The 20,630-nt window shown below is 37.2% G+C and overlaps 1 protein-coding gene across 1 annotated transcript in view; it reads left to right on the top strand.

The window, feature by feature from the left end:
• LOC114251339 (uncharacterized) overlaps positions 1 to 20,630 on the top strand; it is a 45,357-nt gene that overhangs the window by 12,792 nt on the left and 11,935 nt on the right. Inside the window, exons 14-40 of the mRNA XM_089737019.1 lie at positions 399 to 533; positions 1,062 to 1,370; positions 2,573 to 2,746; positions 3,114 to 3,245; positions 3,349 to 3,660; positions 4,265 to 4,432; positions 4,542 to 4,673; positions 4,759 to 5,070; positions 5,412 to 5,585; positions 5,704 to 5,841; positions 5,916 to 6,239; positions 6,310 to 6,483; positions 6,608 to 6,745; positions 6,820 to 7,143; positions 7,215 to 7,388; positions 7,498 to 7,635; positions 7,710 to 8,033; positions 8,104 to 8,277; positions 8,402 to 8,539; positions 8,614 to 8,937; positions 9,009 to 9,182; positions 9,307 to 9,444; positions 9,519 to 9,842; positions 9,917 to 10,090; positions 10,642 to 10,770; positions 11,453 to 11,608; positions 12,510 to 12,653. Of these exons, the coding sequence (XP_089593145.1) occupies positions 399 to 533; positions 1,062 to 1,370; positions 2,573 to 2,746; positions 3,114 to 3,245; positions 3,349 to 3,660; positions 4,265 to 4,432; positions 4,542 to 4,673; positions 4,759 to 5,070; positions 5,412 to 5,585; positions 5,704 to 5,841; positions 5,916 to 6,239; positions 6,310 to 6,483; positions 6,608 to 6,745; positions 6,820 to 7,143; positions 7,215 to 7,388; positions 7,498 to 7,635; positions 7,710 to 8,033; positions 8,104 to 8,277; positions 8,402 to 8,539; positions 8,614 to 8,937; positions 9,009 to 9,182; positions 9,307 to 9,444; positions 9,519 to 9,842; positions 9,917 to 10,090; positions 10,642 to 10,770; positions 11,453 to 11,608; positions 12,510 to 12,653 (5,457 nt within the window). The remainder of the gene's footprint in view (positions 1 to 398; positions 534 to 1,061; positions 1,371 to 2,572; positions 2,747 to 3,113; positions 3,246 to 3,348; positions 3,661 to 4,264; positions 4,433 to 4,541; positions 4,674 to 4,758; positions 5,071 to 5,411; positions 5,586 to 5,703; positions 5,842 to 5,915; positions 6,240 to 6,309; positions 6,484 to 6,607; positions 6,746 to 6,819; positions 7,144 to 7,214; positions 7,389 to 7,497; positions 7,636 to 7,709; positions 8,034 to 8,103; positions 8,278 to 8,401; positions 8,540 to 8,613; positions 8,938 to 9,008; positions 9,183 to 9,306; positions 9,445 to 9,518; positions 9,843 to 9,916; positions 10,091 to 10,641; positions 10,771 to 11,452; positions 11,609 to 12,509; positions 12,654 to 20,630) is intronic.

The raw sequence follows: 20,630 nt of genomic DNA, 5'->3' as shown, positions 1-20,630 counted from the left end.
AAGGTTATAACAACCTTTTTTTTTTCTAATTTTCATACAATCATAAAAAGTTTAACGGTGTCCGAAAAGGTTAATATTAACAGATGATTACTGGATTAAGACTGTTAATCTTTTTGATAATCCCCAGAGAGGTTTTAAATAAATTCTGAAGTGACTGTATTTTCATTGAAAAGTTTTCTGTACTTCAACTAAGCAATTACAATTCTCTACGTTCAAATCCTCCATATTTTTATTTACAAATCTCTTAATAAGTAAATATAAATATTTCCACGTTTGGCCGATTCAAAGATTATTCAATTTTCTAACGTTAGAACTTCGTGATCACGCATAATACGTCTTGATGGATGATGATCGCGCCATAAATTGAATTTTATTGATTATCATTCAATCCTTTTCAGAACTGACTGATTCTGCTGTAATGAGGTTCTCTCGTAGTACATATGTTGGTAGTTTGGAAAATGAAAGATTATCTCCTGAAAATATAGTGTTGGATACTGGTTACGCTGATGATACTCAATTTGTACTTACTGGAGGTAAGTAATTAAAAAAAATGAGTTACATATTTACGAATACTAGGATATTTAATGACCATTTTTTTAATGTTTTTCGAAAGGACTTGTATTAGAATAGAAAACAGTGAAAGTCAATGCCTTCAATCACACCGCAAAATGTTTTTCTAAATAAAATAATTCAAGTTAACTTGTATTTCACACCAGTAAAGCACAAATATATTTCGACGCTTGAAAGGCAAACGTGACTAAGCGACAATGCGTGAACTTTACAATAGACTAATTTCAAGTTGAATTACCTGAAAACAAAATTTATTTTAACGAATCTAGCTGTAGTAGAATCTAGCTAGTAGCTGTAGGATTGAAATTATTTTAATAGACCTAGAAATTTTTTTTTTTTGCGCATCGAATATGGTTATTGCCTGTCATTTATGTACAAAGCAGTTATTGTCGCTTAGTCATGTTTGCTTTTCAAGCGTCGATTTGTTTATTCTTGAATAATATTTGAAATGAATATATTTTAACTATGTTTTCATTTTCAAAACTTTCCAGAATACGAATCATATTTCGCAATAGCGAATCGTGAAAATACACTAACTGTATCTTTAATAAGTCCATTACCATCACAAGTGATGGAAGCAAACGATTTCTTGGTACTAGAAATAGAAGCATCGAGAGACCGAGCTATTTCGGCGACTACGAGCGCCATAATACATATTATAAGACAAGAAATAATTCATCCTGTATTCAGTGAAGCATATTATAGAGGCGTTTACACGGAAACGAGCGGTCTAGAGATCGATGGAGCGATCTCGTTATCGTCAGGCTATGATGATACAGTCACTTTTAAATTGGAAGGAGGTTAATGTTTTATAATATTATATTATTTTAAATTATGCATAATGTTTCTATTACAGCCATTTTGACGAGCTGCTGCTGATAAAGGACCCTGTTAGTTTCTGTATCACAGGGTCCGGGTTTGATTCCCTGTTGGAATCAATATATTTGAATGATATTAGGAAACACATGTATCATTTAGCTAAAGACAGTTTAGATAAAGATTTTACAGTTTCAAATTGTCAGGACTGTCCCGTTACCAGTGGCAGATTTACTATAAAAATATATTTTAATTGATTTTGAAGCCATCGTGGCCTAAAGGATAAGCGGTGCATTCGTATCGAGCGATGCAACGGTGTTCGAATCCCGCAGACGGGTACCATCATTTTCTAATAAAATACGTAATTAACAACTGTTCAGGACTGACTTCCACGGGAAAGGAATAACATCGTGCAATTAAAATCAAACTCGCAAAATTATAATTTGCGTAATTACTGGTGGCAAGACGTCTTATGAGTCCGCACGAGTAGGTACCATCACCCTGCCTATTTCTGCCGTGAAGCAGTAATGCGTTTCGGCTTGAAGCGTGGGACAGTCGTTGTACTATAGTGAGACCTTAGAACTCATATCTCAAGGTGGGTGGCGGCATAACACCAGGTGGGCCGTGAGCGTCTACTCAACAAAGAGTGTAATTCCACTTGTCGATAAAGCCTCTTTCACAAATCGTTAGTAGACATTGGGTCTACGGAAGGATTTCGGCTTTCTAGAGCTTATAATAATATATGTAAGCTCTTCTGAAGATTATTTGAAATGATGTCATTATTAAATTAAAAAATTACCTTAAAACCGTTCGCCTTAGAATTAGACTATGCCCATACTCTAAGTACTACCTGGAATCACCGCGCCCATTCGCAGTACGTTCCCAAAGAAATTTTTGTCAGATACCATCCGTCACTGAAATCTTTTGAATTCTAAGGTGTTTTTTAGGCATTACGACGAGTCCTTCTTCAAATGAAATTTGAAAAGAGCCCTAAATAGTGCTCTCAACTGTGCGCTCGCTATTGTTCATGTCCTTGAGCATCGGTGACCATTCAGTATTAGGTATACCGTACGCTGGCCTGTCTAATGAGACATTAAAATACTAACAATAGTAAATGTGCATATACCCAAATCATTACGTTCCCTTATTGAAAACTCTGATAAGGTAAAACCTTCTTTTTTTTCAGAATCCGCAAGATGGTTTACAATAACGCAAAATAACAATTTGGCTAATGTTGCTCTGCTCACCACCATACCACAAAGTGTTTTAAATGAAAATACCCAATTGCTATTCTCTGTGGTTGCTGCCAAGCCTAACGCTATTTCAGGCAGAGCCATTTTATCCATTGACCTACCAAGAGGTACGATGACGACCGAAGTTCTTAGAAAAAAGCTTCTTGGAATAGGGATTAGGAAAATAATTTGAAAGTGCTTATAATTAAATTAATTGTATGCATTTACTTTTAAGTAGCTTGAACAAAAATGGTAATATAAAATAAAATATTAGAATATATAAGATTTCAAAAGAGTGCGATCTTCTAACAATTTAGCCATATATAATTTGTCATGGCAATTAAGCCACCAGTTAAATAAAACTATTAAAATAATTAAAGTTAAAAATAAGTGACTTAAAGATTACAATTAGATAAACATATTCGAACCTCTGATACATTCGAACCTCTATGAATATGCTATGTATATCATTTATTAACTTTGAATTCCTTACAGACTCCTCAGAGGTATCAGTGTTAAGATTCGCGCAGAATAGCTACATAGCTTTTCTTCAAAATGGAGTCCTCGAATCACCGAATATAAGTCTCGAAAATTCTGACCAGCCAGCAACCATAAATATCATTGGAGGTTTATATTTTCATAAATAATAATTAATTTAAGTAATTTAATGAAAGTATATTTACAATGAACTAATTATGACGAGATAATGGAACATATATATTGCTTTCAGATTATGAATCCTATTTTCGAATTATACAGGAATCTAATGTAATAAGACTAACATTAGTGAATGATTTACCTATTGATCTAATCAACGATAATAATTTCATCGTTCTAAACTTGAAAGCGTCTTATCTCAACGCGATCAGTGGTTATGCAACTATTATTATAGACATTATTACGGATTCTGTCAGCAAAACCCCCGTGTTTAGTGAAGCTTACTACTTCGGCGAATACTCTGAACAAACTGGATTAGTGTTCGAGCATACGATACGGTTGATACAAGGATTTGATGAAAATGTTTCGTTTACGTTATCGGGCGGTAAGTACCTTATGTTTTGTTGAACTGTCTTCCGAAATTGAAAGTAATGTTTGTGTAGAGCGTGGACTGTAATTTGGGCTGGTCGCTTCAATAATTATATTATATATTCAGAGAGAAGGTTATTTTTATTTTATTTTAATTTAGTTACAACACGTGCACGTACGACCTGAATTGTTGATTGACTTACAATTATTATTTATTTATTTTTCTTTTTATTTAAATAAATGAATAAATATTTACTAACAATCACGCCACGTTAACTGGTCCCGTGATAAGTTCGTAAAGAACTTGTGTTACAGGTACCAGATAACGGAAATAAATGTAAGATTTTTATTATACAAGTACATATATTTAATATACATCCATAACCCTGGAAAAGACATTTATATTTATCATACAAATATCCTCCCTTGGCGGGATTCGAACCCGCTACCCCCTTGTGTAGTGACCATGTCACTTACCACTACACCAGATGGCCGTTACAACGACAATGTTGTCAAAATTATTATTCTATTTCAAAATTCAAAAAATAGTTATACAAAGTATATGTTTAAAATTGCTCTAAACAATGTTTTATTTTTATCAATTTCTTAATAAATTGCAGATGACGCACAATGGTTTAGATTAGTGCAAATCGGGCCTAACAATCATGCACTGTCAGTTGTGGAAGGCGACCTGCGGATAAGAGACAAATGCAAATTGCTTTTCAATGTGGTCGCAACTAAAGCAGGCTCTTTGGATGGACAAGTTGCTGTTGTTATTTCATTAAAAGGTGCTAGAGAAATAGAATCGTATTAATCGTAAACGTATGAAACATTTTTAATGTATTTAAAATACAAGCTTGTAATATTTTATCGAAATTATTTCTATAACTTTTCCAGACTATACAACAACCACAACGATTCGGTTTACTCGAGACTTTTACAAGGGAGCTATTGACGGAAACACTCTAGCATTAAATGCTATAAGTTTGGAAGGGTACTCATCAGAAGTAACTTATTCACTAATTGGAGGTTAGGGGTCTGAATTCTTTCAAAGCTTACTAATGATTTGTGCTAAAATGTACTTAAATAATTAGACAAATTTTATTTATTTTAGACTATGCTGAATACTTCCAATTAAATAACCAAAATGGGGTGTTCACGTTACACTTGGGAACGAATCTACCAGATAGCGTCACATCATCCAACAATGTATTGGTGTTAACTGTAGAGGCGCAACTGAAGAATTTGCGCACTCACACAACGGTTGTTTTAGAAATAATTACTAAAACTGATGAGTCGGTCAGTATTTTGAAATTTGAAGAAACATATTATCTTGGTTCTTATTCAAATGATGGAGGACTGAATTTTGAACACGACATGAGAGTTACAACAAATCTTGAAGATATTTCGTTTGACCTTAACGGAGGTACATGTGAATATCATATTTCTTTTATAATATCATATTTATTTCCAGCTCCAACAGTATCCTGAGCATGATCGCAAGCAGGCTGGACTGTGTATACATGGGTCGCTGTGGTGCCATCTCCCATGGGATGTTACGACAGTAATTCATTGTGATGTAAAATGATGTATAACTACTAACATAGGTCTAAGTCTTATTAACAATTTATATGAGTCATGGTTACTTGCAATAAAAACATTATTATTATTATATAGTCATTTCTTAGTAATTAAAAAAAAAACACTATGACGTTATTTTTAATCACGTAACTAATAAATCAATGCGAACATCGCATTTTGTTTCAGACAATGCACAATGGTTCGGCTTGGTCCAAAATCAAAATTCAGTTTCATTGAAGCTAAAGACTCCGATACCTTCGGCAGTCATCGCCAACAACCGAAAACTAGTTTTCACTCTCACTGCACAAAGACCTGGCAGTGCCTTAGCAAGTGCCACCGTAATTATTTCTTTAGTCGATGGTAAGTTCAATTCAAATTTTTTTTTAAAAGGTGTCGGACTGCTACTTGGAATTCACTATCAAAATTTTCTTAATATATTGTGTGTCCATTTAAGTCCTTCAAAAATGATTGGTTACAGAATACACCGATGGAATGAGTCTCCTCGGATTTGAGAGGGTCACATACGTGGGATCCATAGAAGACAACACTGTAGCTCTGGACTCAATAGCTTTGACGGAAGGCTTCTCAACCAGCGTTTCCTTTACTTTGTTTGGCGGTAATGTGTTCATCAATATGTAGGTACATTAATTACCATTTTGTATGACACTCTAAACTACGTTAAATTTTCAGAACTCGTCGATTTCTTCACCGTGACGGCGTCTGGTTCGACTGTAACAATCGGGCTCCATAGGACCATCCCAGAAGATTTGATCCCCGCTAACCGAGTTATTGTCCTAGAGCTCCGAGCTTCAGCCCCACAAGCCGTGTCAGCTTACACTACTATCGTTCTTACAATCGCTAGGGATGAGGATTCGGCAGCTCCAGTCAACGATCTTGTTTTTGCTTCACCACATTATACTGGATCGTATAGCGAAATGAGTGGTTTGGTATTCGAAACTCCCATCTCTTTGTCTCAGGGATACGATGCCGCAGTTCAATTTTCATTAGAAGGAGGTAAGAATCATATAAACTAAGATGGGTTGAGCTTTTTGCCTCCACTCATGGCTAATTCTTTTGATTCCAGATAATGCGCAATGGTTTAGCCTGATCCAAAATCAAAATTCAGTTTCGTTGACATTAAGGACTCCAATACCGACAGCAGTTATTGCTAACAACCGTAAACTCATTTTCTCTGTCGCTGCACAAAGACCTGGCAGTATCACGATAAGAACCACAATCATCATTTCCCTGATCGACGGTAAGTAAAAAAGTATTTGTTTACTTTAAACAAATCAATACTCTCTTAATTTTATTCAGACCACATTATTAATATGGGGGAATGGAATGTTCAGCTTCTTAAAGATTTAAATTTCATATTTCAGAACCCAGTGATGGAATGAGTCTCCTCGGATTTGAGAGGGTCACATACGTGGGATCCATAGAAGACAACACTGTAGCTCTGGACTCAATAGCTTTGACGGAAGGCTTCTCAACCAGCGTTTCCTTTACTTTGTTTGGCGGTAATGTGTCCATCAATATGTAGGTACATTAATTACCATTTTGTATGACACTCTAAACTACGTTAAATTTTCAGAACTCGTCGATTTCTTCACCGTGACGGCGTCTGGTTCGACTGTAACAATCGGGCTCCATAGGACCATCCCAGAAGATTTGATCCCTACTAACCGAGTTATTGTCCTAGAGCTCCGAGCTTCAGCCCCACAAGCCGTGTCAGCTTACACTACTATCGTTCTTACAATCGCTAGGGATGAGGATTTGACAGCTCCAGTCAACGATCTTGTTTTTGCTTCACCACATTATACTGGATCGTATAGCGAAATGAGTGGTTTGGTATTCGAAACTCCCATCTCTTTGTCTCAGGGATACGATGCCGCAGTTCAATTTTCATTAGAAGGAGGTAAGAATCATATAAACCAAGATAGGGTTGAGCTTTTTGCCTCCACTCATGGCTAATTCTTTTGATTCCAGATAATGCGCAATGGTTTAACCTGATCCAAAATCAAAATTCAGTTTCGTTGACATTAAGGACTCCAATACCGACAGCAGTTATTGCTAACAACCGTAAACTCATTTTCTCTGTCGCTGCACAAAGACCTGGCAGTATCACGATAAGAACCACAATCATCATTTCCCTGATCGACGGTAAGTAAAAAAGTATTTGTTTACTTTAAACAAATCAATTTCAGACTACATTTTTAATATGGTGAAATTGAATGTTCAGCTTCGTAAAGATTTAAATTTCATATTTCAGAACCCAGTGATGGAATGAGTCTCCTCGGATTTGAGAGGGTCACATACGTGGGATCCATAGAAGACAACACTGTAGCTCTGGACTCAATAGCTTTGACGGAAGGCTTCTCAACCAGCGTTTCCTTTACTTTGTTTGGCGGTAATGTGTCCATCAATATGTAGGTACATTATTTACCATTTTGTATGACACTCTAAACTACGTTAAATTTTCAGAACTCGTTGATTTCTTCACCGTGACGGCGTCTGGTTCGACTGTAACAATCGGGCTCCATAGGACCATCCCAGAAGATTTGATCCCTACTAACCGAGTTATTGTCCTAGAGCTCCGAGCTTCAGCCCCACAAGCCGTGTCAGCTTACACTACTATCGTTCTTACAATCGCTAGGGATGAGGATTCGGCAGCTCCAGTCAACGATCTTGTTTTTGCTTCACCACATTATACTGGATCGTATAGCGAAATGAGTGGTTTGGTATTCGAAACTCCCATCTCTTTGTCTCAGGGATACGATGCCGCAGTTCAATTTTCATTAGAAGGAGGTAAGAATCATATAAACTAAGATGGGTTGAGCTTTTTGCCTCCACTCATGGCTAATTCTTTTGATTCCAGATAATGCGCAATGGTTTAGCCTGATCCAAAATCAAAATTCAGTTTCGTTGACATTAAGGACTCCAATACCGACAGCAGTTATTGCTAACAACCGTAAACTCATTTTCTCTGTCGCTGCACAAAGACCTGGCAGTATCACGATAAGAACCACAATCATCATTTCCCTGATCGACGGTAAGTAAAAAAGTATTTGTTTACTTTAAACAAATCAATACTCTCTTAATTTTATTCAGACCACATTATTAATATGGGGGAATGGAATGTTCAGCTTCTTAAAGATTTAAATTTCATATTTCAGAACCCAGTGATGGAATGAGTCTCCTCGGATTTGAGAGGGTCACATACGTGGGATCCATAGAAGATAACACTGTAGCTCTGGACTCAATAGCTTTGACGGAAGGCTTCTCAACCAGCGTTTCCTTTACTTTGTTTGGCGGTAATGTGTCCATCAATATGTAGGTACACTATTTACCATTTTGTATGACACTCTAAGCTACGTTAAACTTTCAGAACTCGTCGATTTCTTCACCGTGACGGCGTCTGGTTCGACTGTAACAATCGGGCTACATAGGACCATCCCAGAAGATTTGATCCCTACTAACCGAGTTATTGTCCTAGAGCTCCGAGCTTCAGCCCCACAAGCCGTGTCAGCTTACACTACTATCGTTCTTACAATCGCTAGGGATGAGGATTCGACAGCTCCAGTCAACGATCTTGTTTTTGCTTCACCACATTATACTGGATCGTATAGCGAAATGAGTGGTTTGGTATTCGAAACTCCCATCTCTTTGTCTCAGGGATACGATGCCGCAGTTCAATTTTCATTAGAAGGAGGTAAGAATCATATAAACCAAGATAGGGTTGAGCTTTTTGCCTCCTCTCATGGCTAATTCTTTTGATTCCAGATAATGCGCAATGGTTTAACCTGATCCAAAATCAAAATTCAGTTTCGTTGACATTAAGGACTCCAATACCGACAGCAGTTATTGCTAACAACCGTAAACTCATTTTCTCTGTCGCTGCACAAAGACCTGGCAGTATCACGATAAGAACCACAATCATCATTTCCCTGATCGACGGTAAGTAAAAAAGTATTTGTTTACTTTAAACAAATCAATACTCTCTTAATTTTATTCAGACCACATTTTTAATATGGTGAAATTGAATGTTCAGCTTCTTAAAGATTTAAATTTCATATTTCAGAACCCAGTGATGGAATGAATCTCCTCGGATTTGAGAGGGTCACATACGTGGGATCCATAGAAGACAACACTGTAGCTCTGGACTCAATAGCTTTGACGGAAGGCTTCTCAACCAGCGTTTCCTTTACTTTGTTTGGCGGTAATGTGTCCATCAATATGTAGGTACATTAATTACCATTTTGTATGACACTCTAAACTACGTTAAATTTTCAGAACTCGTCGATTTCTTCACCGTGACGGCGTCTGGTTCGACTGTAACAATCGGGCTCCATAGGACCATCCCAGAAGATTTGATCCCCGCTAACCGAGTTATTGTCCTAGAGCTCCGAGCTTCAGCCCCACAAGCCGTGTCAGCTTACACTACTATCGTTCTTACAATCGCTAGGGATGAGGATTCAGGAGCTCCAGTCAACGATCTTGTTTTTGATTCACCACATTATACTGGATCATATACCGAAATAAACGGCTTAGTGTTTGATACGCCAATCTCTTTATCTCGGGGTTATGATGAAATGGTTATTTTTTATTTGGAAGGAGGTATGAACAAGAAAAACGAATTTATGTAATTTAGTTCATTCGGTTTTCAGTATAATAAATGTGTTTAATTTCAGATAATACGCAATGGTTCAACCTGGTAAAAAAAGAGAATATTATTTCCCTAACATTAGCGATGCCGATACCCTCAACGGTCCTCGCAAACAACCGAAAACTAATTTTTAATATCGCAGCACAAAGACCTGGCAGTGTCACCGCGAGGGCCACAATCATCATTTTATTATTAGAGGGTAAATTAATCTGTTTCTTCTCAACAATTTACATTATATTTTTCAGTGAATTTAGTTGATGACGTATTGTTTGATTTGAAAACTAATGATCAAAAATATATAATGCTTTTATTAAATCTACCTCTGAATGTAAATAAATCACTTGTTACTCGAAAATTTATAAACAAAATGTAATGCTATGTTAAATATAAAAATACTACGCGCTTTATGAAAACTAAATTCAATAAAATGTTCAATAAAGGAATTGTGAGGTCATGAAATTAATAAAAATGGAACGCTTTTCAAAATAACATGCACTTCATATTCATATCCAAATTATCGCGACAGTTGAGATTCTTATGCAACGATATTATCTTCAGTAAATTCTTAGATAGCGTTTTATATACTTACAGCTTTTGTATTGTACAGACCTGTTGTTTTAAATAATATTGTTTTTTTTCAGGGTTTTTTTCTTTTTTCTTTCTAATAATGACTGTGGTTTTCGGTTTCGTACTAGGGCTTGGATAGTTTCTATATATAAATCGATTTTTATGATGTACGAAATATTTCAGGTGAAGAGGTACCATCAAATGAATATTTCGATAAAGTTCTTTATGAGGGTCTGATTCAGGGAAATATTGTGCGGCACGAGCAGATAAATGTTTTTGGGTTTCTCGGAGAGAACATTCGATTGATTGGAGGTTAGTAACAGTTCTTCAACTCAAAACACAAACTAATGTCTTTGCGGAGGTCATAAATAAACGAAGAAATTCTTAGTAACATATTAATTAAATCAGTATTTGCGTAATGTTTTGTGCCTGATTATGAACGAATATTGCTCTATGTTTTGACAATTTATTTATGACGGGCCGCCTGTCTGACCTCAACTCTCCTTGGGAATGCTTTTGTTGACCTTGAGCCTAGTTGTGTTGGCTTTGGTCAGGCATGGATAGATTGAGTGTAAAACGATATGTTTAAGAGGGGATTGAGCGAAGAAATGGTATATGATGGAGGAGTATGGAAGGAGAAAACATGTTGCGCCGACCCCAGGTGACTGGGAGAAGGGCAGGAGAATGATGATAATGATATGAACAAATGTGTTTAATACTAAAACAAGAGCTGTGAAGTTATTAATAACAATGAGATAAAACAAACATTTGTTTAATTTAAAGTATCAATTGAACTAACACACCGGCAGCTTGTTTTAGTTTAGGAGTGTCGATGCTAATGTTTCTATTCGGCTCAAAAAAATTATAAGAAAAAGCCGATAGCAATATGGTCTCTATGATACCGATAACAATATGCCTCTTATGGTTAGTGGAATTTTGGCTGAATATGACGACGACGATTGGTAATTCGTAAATCTTATTTCACCTTATACAGAGTATGCAAGTCTGTTCGGCGCGAACGTTAACAATGGTGTCATCACTATTCAGTTATCCGGATCGATACCAGTGCCGACTGACGTCACACTCATAGCTCTAGAACTACATGCCTTAAGCGCAAGATCAGTGCTACTACTCACAGTGGAATCTACAGGTAAAATACGCAATTATGAACACTAAAGAAATACTTAATGCGATAGAATAAGTAATAGTCCTGGCGATTATGGGTGGTTGGGCAGGCAAGGGCGGGTTCTAGAATAATGGGTTCCGGTTTTTAGATTACGTAATAGCGAAAATTCAAATACATTTGAATATTCCAATCACAGAAATAAATCAAGTATTTTTGTGGTTCCAACTCATGTCTCAATGTAAGCGTCTGTAGGTATATGTACGTACATACTGCGGCCATCAAAAACTGTCTATACTAATACTGTACGTTAAGATGAACTATAAAAAAAGACAAAAGAAGTGCCTTACTCGTCCAGGATTAGCACCCTATTCTAATTTTAAAATGATTAGTACGTCGTTTTGAACATTATCAAACTGTATTACTGTAAAATATCGTATGAAAATATGATCAGCGGTTCCCTGGTTTATTGTGAACATCTCGTTTAAAAAAAAAGAGAACACCAAATTTTTTAAATAATTACATATTTTGCATTTATATGTCAAGTACATTCAATTCAATTTCCAAGCTATCTATCAAATTTTGAACAAAGGAAATGGCGTCACTAGTTATTTTCAACATTCAAATATCTCTAGTTTAATAAAAATATTAACCACGAATAATTTGTATTGGTGAAAGTATTTGTAGTTGATATTTACTCGTAGAAGTCCCTATCTTCATAAATAATTTCAAATTATTACCGAACTAACTTTCCGATGAAATTTAACGACATTATTATCTAAAGCATATTAAGTATAATTAAATCCAACTGTTTTTTTCGGATTAAATTAAAATTTATCATTTCTTATCTCGATTGCGTTTTAAAAATCCGGACGTGCACTCATACTAAACGGAATCTCGTGTTAAAACTTTCATATAAATTCATCAGAAAACCCGAATCCGCCTCTGGTTGTTTTCGGGTCGTCGTCCTATGCTCTGCGCGTCGAAATTACCCGGACCGGTCTCATCGGTCGTGTTCACGCAAGCGCCGATAATGGAGAAGCGGTCACCTATTCGCTCCGAACTGAAAACGGTAAGTATTGTACTTAACTTAAACCTTAAACTTAAAATGACTATTACCCACATCCTGTATTGCAGTCGTTCCCGAAAACCGAAGATATTCAGATAACCTCTACACTACTAACACCGATCACTCACATGCGCACGAATACGCAAACCCACAAGTGTAGGACGACATTTGCGAATGATTATGCAAAGTTTTCGCTGCATTCGTGGTTTTCCAAGCTGTGTCGGTTTTTTAACAGATATCAAAGCGCGCGAACCTCGAACCTTCGCGTAGTCTCCCACATATTCGCTTGCCCAGTTGCACCGACGATTGCGAAGGTAACGGACGTATACTATACGCCATTTTCATAGTTCGTGACGTCTACTGTGTAGCGTATCTTCATCAAAAAAAATCCCATAAAAACAGCATGGCTGTTAATGATGTCTGGGAAAGAATTAAAAACTCTTTTTCTCTTCAATGTTCTATTGACGAATTAAAAAGGAGGAGAAATTCGTGAGATATTCGTAAACAAGTGTAGGAGGAAGCGCAAACGGGTTCGCAAATTGAGTATGCGAACCCATTTGCACAGCCGCTAGGTTTGCGAATGAATGTTTGACGGCCCTTCACATGCGCACAAACATTCGTACAATGTACGAATATTTGCGCGCATGTCAGTGGCCGGCATAATGTAGTCAGTGCTTTTTTAACACGTTTTTATTAGCTTCATACGTATGTATGTTAGTATGTAACGGAATCTTTGAACATGATTTTGACCCCCTTCAAAACATCGGATTAACTTGAAATTTGCCAAACTTATTAAGGACCGACAACAATTCAATATTTTAAGTTTTTTTACAATAAAATCATTTTTTCTTACACTATTTTTAAGTCAAATTTATTAAAATTTATTTTCTATTTTTTAGTTGGATCTTCTATAAAAGCGTATTTTTTTAGTTTTTTTAAACTATTATTTTTGTTTTGTGTTATATAGGTACCGCCATAGATTATACACTTAGGGTACCGCGCCTTATAACAATCTCAACAGGATGCAGAAGGTGGTGACAGCTGACAGTTTGTAGATAACTGTCACCGTGCTACATTGCGGGTTAACTTTTTTTTTTGTTTAGAAAGGTGGACGGGCTCACAGCCCACCTGGTGTTAAGTGGTTACTGGAGCCCATAAATATCTACGACGTAAATGCGCCACCCACCTTGAGATATAAGTTCTAAGGTCTCAAGTATAGTTATAACGGCTGCCCCGCCCTTCAAACCGAAACGCATTACTTCTTCACGGCAGAAATAGGCAGGATGGTGGTACATACCCGCGCGGACTCACAAGAGGTCTTACCACCAGTAAAATTCTTTTATCTCAAGATGAGGCATTCATGTTGCTGTCGAACTACGCCATTGCCTAAAAAAATATTGGTATTTCAGAATACAAAACGAAAGCCTACATAATATACACTTAACAAATTAAACTTTGTTTCGGCATGTAAATGTTAAGAGAGCGTTAATTCATAACCTATTTAATTTAGGATAATCGGGATTACTGTTAACGTCACTCAGAGAAGGAATAATCTCAGTATGGGTATGCTTAGTCTGGCCATAAATACTGTTACAATTAAAAATAAACAAAATATTACATTTGAATTTGGAATCTGTCATTTTTATATGATTGCTCATTGAGTTTTTTCATTTTGACGCCAATACATTGTACAATATTTGGCGATATTAAAATGGAGTAGGGTGATAAAGAGAACCGAATCGCTGTGATTGTATTACACAAAGTAGGTATGGAGCCAAATGCAATTTTTAATACTCTCCATACGCTTGGTATTAGTAAAATGTTTGTGTGCCGGGCTATTAATAGGTGCAATGAGACCTCCTCTGTTTGTGACAGAAAAAGATCTGGCCGTCCACGTAGTGTTCATACGAAAAAGGTGTTCAAAGCAGTAAGAGAAAAAATTCGAAGAAATCCTGTCCAAAGCAAAAGATTTTATCGGGAGATGAAGATAGCGCCTAGAACCATGTCGCGTATTTTAAAAGATGTCTTAGGACTTGCAGCCTACAAGAGACGTACTGATCATTTCTTAACTGATAATTTAAAAGAGAATAGGGTGGTAAAATCGAAACAACTACTGAAGCGGTACGCAAAGGGAGGTCATAGAAAAATTTTGTTTACGGATAAGTTTTTTTTTAAAATTGAGCAACATTTTAACAAACAAAATGACCGTATTTATGCTCAAAGCTCTAAGGAAGCATCCCAATTAGTCAACAGAGTGCAACGTGGGCACTATCCGACTTCAGTGATGGTTTGGTGGGGTATTAGCTATGAAGGAGTGACTGAGCCATACTTTTGTGAAAAAGGTATCAAAACGTCGTCACAAGTGTATCAAGATACCATTCTTGAGAAGGTAGTGAAGCCCCTTAACAACACCATGTTCAAAAATCAAGAATGGTCCTTCCAGCAAGACTCGGCGCCAGGTCATAAAGCTCGGTCTACGCAGTCTTGGTTGGAAACGAACATTTCGGACTTCATCAGAGCTGAAGACTGGCCGTCGTCTAGTCCCGATCTTAATCCACTGGATTATGATTTATGGTCAGTTTTAGAGAGTACGGCTTACTCTAAACGCCATGATAATTTGGATTCCCTAAAACAATCCGTACGATTGGCAGTGAAAAATTTTCCCATGGAAAGAGTGCGTGCTTCTATTGATAACTGGCCTCAACGTTTAAAGGACTGTATTGCAGCCAATGGAGACCACTTCGAATAAGCTTTTTATACTTTAAATTGTTTTATATTTATGTATTGATGTGCCTTTGGAAAACATACAGCATTGTATTATGAAGAAGCAGTGTGTACTTAGCTTAAATTCCTTGTCTATGTCCAACCATAGACAGTCAATTTAGTTCCATCTTTAGCCGCTAGGTGCTGCCAGCAAGTATAAAGGAAGCGCAGCCATCTTTGATCTTCATAGCGTTGTGTACTTTCGTACTGTGAAGTCGCAAATCCACAAATATTTATTCGACTTCTTATTAATTGCAAAAAATATTTATTTTGTGTTTCTATGAGTGTTATTTTGCATTCATTACGAGTATTATTTACCAATCCTATCATCGGACGCCATGAATCACGCGTCATCTGTTGGAGGTGATGTTGAGTCAAGCTCCATAATTTCCGAGAGGGAAGATGTCCAGGCGAGACGCGATGGAGACGCCTTGCGTTCGAACAGCTCGTCAAGCGAAAAAGAACAAAAGGAGTCTCTGCGTAAGAAACGACGGGATTCAAAGGTAACGGTCGATCTTCGAATCGGCTCGTTATCCCACCAGGTCAGTGACGTTGTAAATCTAATAATAAAAAAATAAAATAAAATAAAATAAAATAAAAAACTTTTATTTCAAGACAAAGGTCTCATATTGTGTTAGTATTACAAATAACTTACGAACTATGTTAGTATTTAAATAAATCAATCAACTCCGTCCCTGGCAGCCCCATCAAGCAGCATGTAGAACATGCAACTTGATGAACCTACCCAGGGTCGGGCCATCCAGTCTTTCAGCTAGTACCCTCAAGACGTTGTTGGTGCTTCCTCCTACTCTACGCATAATGGATGCCACCTTTTTGCGCATTATCGCGAAGTAGTCATCCGTGTGCGCATCGGCGAACATGCCTGATGCACTACAATAAGGTGGAAGCCTCAACAACGCCCTGAAGGCATTATTATATTGTATGCGCAGGGCATTATCCGTTTTTTGGGTATGAGTAGCCCAAAGACCGCTTGTGTAAAAGGTTTGGCAGTAAGCCTTGAAGAGGGTAATTTTGACCGGCACTGAACAACCTGCAAATCTTTGTGCCACTACATTCCCTCTGACAGCCAATGCCCTGCGTTCCCTTTCCATGTCCATATCATCTTTTAATTCCTCAGTTACAATATGCCCTAGATATTTGAACTGTGTTACTCTTTGTACAGGTAAGCCACCGAGCATTAGAGGCGGGACATGAGGTGGACTTTTGTTTACACCTCTGAACACCAACAGCTCACTTTTACTAGGGTTATACTTTAAGCCATGATCCTCAGCATAGGATTCACATATGGAAAGCAACTTTCTTAACCCACATATTGATGGGCTCAGCAGCACCATGTCATCCGCATAGCTAATGTTATTAAGACACAAATCATCTATATGACAACCAACATGTGTGCTACTGAGCTCCTCAAGTAGCTTATTTACATAGATATTAAAGAGCCTCGGGGAGGTCAAACCACCCTGCCTTACACCACATTCTAGTTTGTAAGGGTCCGACAGTACGTTGGACCACCGTACAAAGTTCCTCTGCTTCTCATACCACAAACATAATATATTTACTAATGAAGGAGGTACACCCTCTCCCAGTAGCTTTTCCCACAAGATATTATAGGAAACAAGGTCAAAGGCTTTTGATAAGTCCAGGAAACAGGCATACACTGGTGTTTTCCTATCAGTGTAGTATTTGACAGCATGCTTCAGTGCAAAAATGGCACTATCAGTAGATAGCCCAGCACAAAATCCAAACTGTGTATCATGCAGTTTAGTGTATCCACTGAGATGTGAGTCAAGCACGCTGTCAAACACCTTGGCTATGACGGTTGCCAGTGAAATTGGTCTATAATTTCCCTTGTCCGCTATGTCTCCTGTCCTGTTTTTTACAATAGGTACAACTATTGTGTCCAACATCTCCCTTGGTAAGTGAGAATGCCCTACAAACAAATTGAACAACATAGTCAAAACTCTCGGCAGGTGAACACCAGAATTCTGGAGATGCTCAATGCTGAGTCCATCATTACCAGGAGACTTGCCTCTTTTCATACCCTTTATCACAGTTTTTATTTCTTTACATGTAAAATGAACTGGCAAACCTGATTGACAGAACTCAGCACCATTCCTCAACGATGCTGTCTTTAATGGAGAAATTACTTTAAAATGATCTTTAAATATATTTGCTATTCCAATGTAGTCACTCTCACCCTCCACGCTAACTGGAAGACTTGGTGATTTATCAAATTTTTTAGTACTCTTCCAAAATGATGAGAAACTTTTTTTTGAATGAAGAGAAGCCAAAATGTCCATTTCAATTTTTTCTTGGTTTTTAATGCACCATTTTAGTCTAGATTTAAAGATTTTACGAGCTATTCTCATGTCCTCAAAAATAGGGCCACAGCTAGGTTGCCCATACCACATCCATAATTTAAACTTAATCCTTGCTTGTTTATGAAATTCTTTTACATGTTTATTCCAACCCTTTATACCTCTATTTTTTCCTATAATACCTCCCGGTTCTTTACTATTACAGGCAGCATTACTTAATATATTTACAATTTTTTTATACATTTTATCTAACAAACTTCTATGGTGTAGATTATCACAAAATTTATCTGCACATAATTCAAAATCATTTAAGAAGTCTAGGTTCTTCAATTCACTATTACATAAATCTAAATATTTATTTATTTCATTTATATTTCTTTCTCCCCAACGTATCCCATTACAAGCAACTTTAATATCACACCTTTTCTCTCGTATAACATTTATATCACACATAATTTTTAATGGAAAGTGGTCTGACCAGAATGAATCATAAATAATCTCAATATCCAGGATTGCATTAGACGCAGACTGTGTAACAAGACAGTGATCAAGCCAACGCTTGCACCCATGTGAGTCACTAATAAAAGTATAAGTTTGTGACAATGCACCAAGATACTCTATGTCTGCAAATATTAATTCTTGCTCAGTACAAAAACCAATAAGCTCATCGCAAAAAGACTCACCAGGATGTGCGTTGAAGTCCCCCAACACAAATACTGTTTCAATATTACAATTTGTTATTAGAGAATACATTTCACCAAGACATTGTGTAAACATTGGTAAATTTTCACTGCAGTCTGTTGGCATATACATATTAATAACCATAAATGATCGATTACTAACTAATATTTTTACTGCACATATTCGATTACTCTGAATTTTCACTACAGATACATAATTAAATGCACTTTTTCTCCATAATATGGCAAGGCCTCCATAGGGTCTGCCTTTACAAATACCAGCTGATGTGTCGACTGAGGACTTCCCAGTATAACTGAATTCTTCATGTATATTTTCAAGAAAAGATAAGTCTTGGGGATATAGCCAAGTTTCTTGTAGCAATATAATGTCAGCCGTCTTGCACAATGTACGTACACAATTCAACGACCTTTTCACATTTTTGCAGTTAAATGTAATTATATTCACTTTTGCAGTACTATCCATTTATATTGTTAACTCACCGCTTTGAGAAACGTTTTCTCCTTCTTTTTTTCTACCCCTAATGCATCAACTGTGTGTAACAATTGAATGTAACGAAAATTGTTGTAAACAAATTGATCTCGTCAATACGGAAATTTTGACAAAAACACAACAGATTTAAACTAATAATCTTTGTAACATAATTACTGAAAACTTTGGCAAATCGTCTCCGTCGTACAAGTTACCCGTAAAAGCGTTTTAAATTGTATACGGAAAAAAGGGCTGTATGGATAGAAATAAGACGTCAAAGTTTAATTTCCGTGGTCTCTAACAAAGTATCCTGTTGCCAACGCACTACTCATTGAGGAATCTTTTGTTTGATAATACTAAATTGAAATCTATTCAGTCCCTCGGAGGGCTACAATCCTATTTGTCACGACCTCGTACAAAAGGCAAGCCAAACATTATAAACAATCATAGTCCGTAACATCTGGCACAATCCAGAGGGGGGCAATTGAAGACACCGACGGGAGGCACTGAGTGCCACCAAAATTGTAATAATTTGTAAACCATGTATGGTTACCAAATACAAAAAAAAAAAAAAAAAACAAAAAAAAAAAAATTCTGCGTAAGAAAAGCGACGGATCAATGCGTCCAATTTTCGATCTTCGAGAGTTGAACAAGGTCGTAAAGATAAAACACGTAACTGTTTTCGGACACCTCGGTACCAAACTTTCTCCACCCAGGGGACTGGATGATAGAATTAAACATTTCTCAGGAATATTTTTCTAGTATCAGTCGCAAAATTTCGTCGATACTTCTTGAGGATCAGTACCAAGGTACCAGTATCAGTACCTTCAGGAAGGAATCGGTACCTTCTTATGAGTTAGTATGAAATGACATGCCTACCCTTCGGTCTGGCTTCAGAGCCACACCTTTTTTGCTTCTATAACATGCGGGTCGCAGAGACCTTGCGTGCAAAGGGCACTCGAGTGCTAGTGTCTACCTAGACGACTTCCTTTTGGTCGACCAAGACAAATCCAAGTTGAAACTTCAGGCTGCAGAAGCTGTGAAGCTTTTGGATTAACCTTTTTTGCTTCCATAACATGCTGGGTCGCAGAGACCTTGCGTGCAAAAGGAACTCGAGTGCTAGTCTACCTAGACGACTTCCTTTTGGTCGACCAAAACAAATCCAAGTTGAAACTTCAGGCTGCAGAAGCTGTGAAGCTTTTGGATTATCTGGGCTGGCATGTCAATTTCCATTATATAGGGTGCTCGGTCGCTCGGTCGCGGAGATATTGCGTGCAAAGTCGAGTGCTAGCTTACCTACACGACTTAATCTTGTTTCACCAAGACAAATAAACGTTTTTGTTCCCATAGCATGCTCGGTCGCGGAGACCTTGCGTACATAGGGAAGTCAAATGTTAACGTACCTACGCGACTTTTTTGGTCCTTGAAGACAAATAAACCTTTTTGTTTCCGTAGCATGCTCGGTCGCGGAGGCATTGCGTGCAAAATCGAAAGTGCTAGCTTACCTACACGACTTGATCTTGTTTCACCAAAACAAATAAACGTTTTTGCTCCCATACCATGCTCGGTCGCGAAGACCTTACGTACATAGGGAAGTCAAATGTTAACCTACCTACGCGACTTTTTTGGTCCATGAAGACAAATACACCTTTTTTGCTTGCATAGCATGCTCTGTCGCGGAGACATTGCGTGCAAAGGGATGTTGAGT

The sequence above is a fragment of the Bombyx mandarina genome, chromosome 22 (genome assembly GCF_030267445.1).
Source record: "Bombyx mandarina strain Sakado chromosome 22, ASM3026744v2".
Taxonomy (NCBI): domain Eukaryota; kingdom Metazoa; phylum Arthropoda; class Insecta; order Lepidoptera; family Bombycidae; genus Bombyx; species Bombyx mandarina.
Note: the sequence above shows the minus strand (reverse complement) of the source record. Positions and strands in the feature narration are given on the sequence as shown.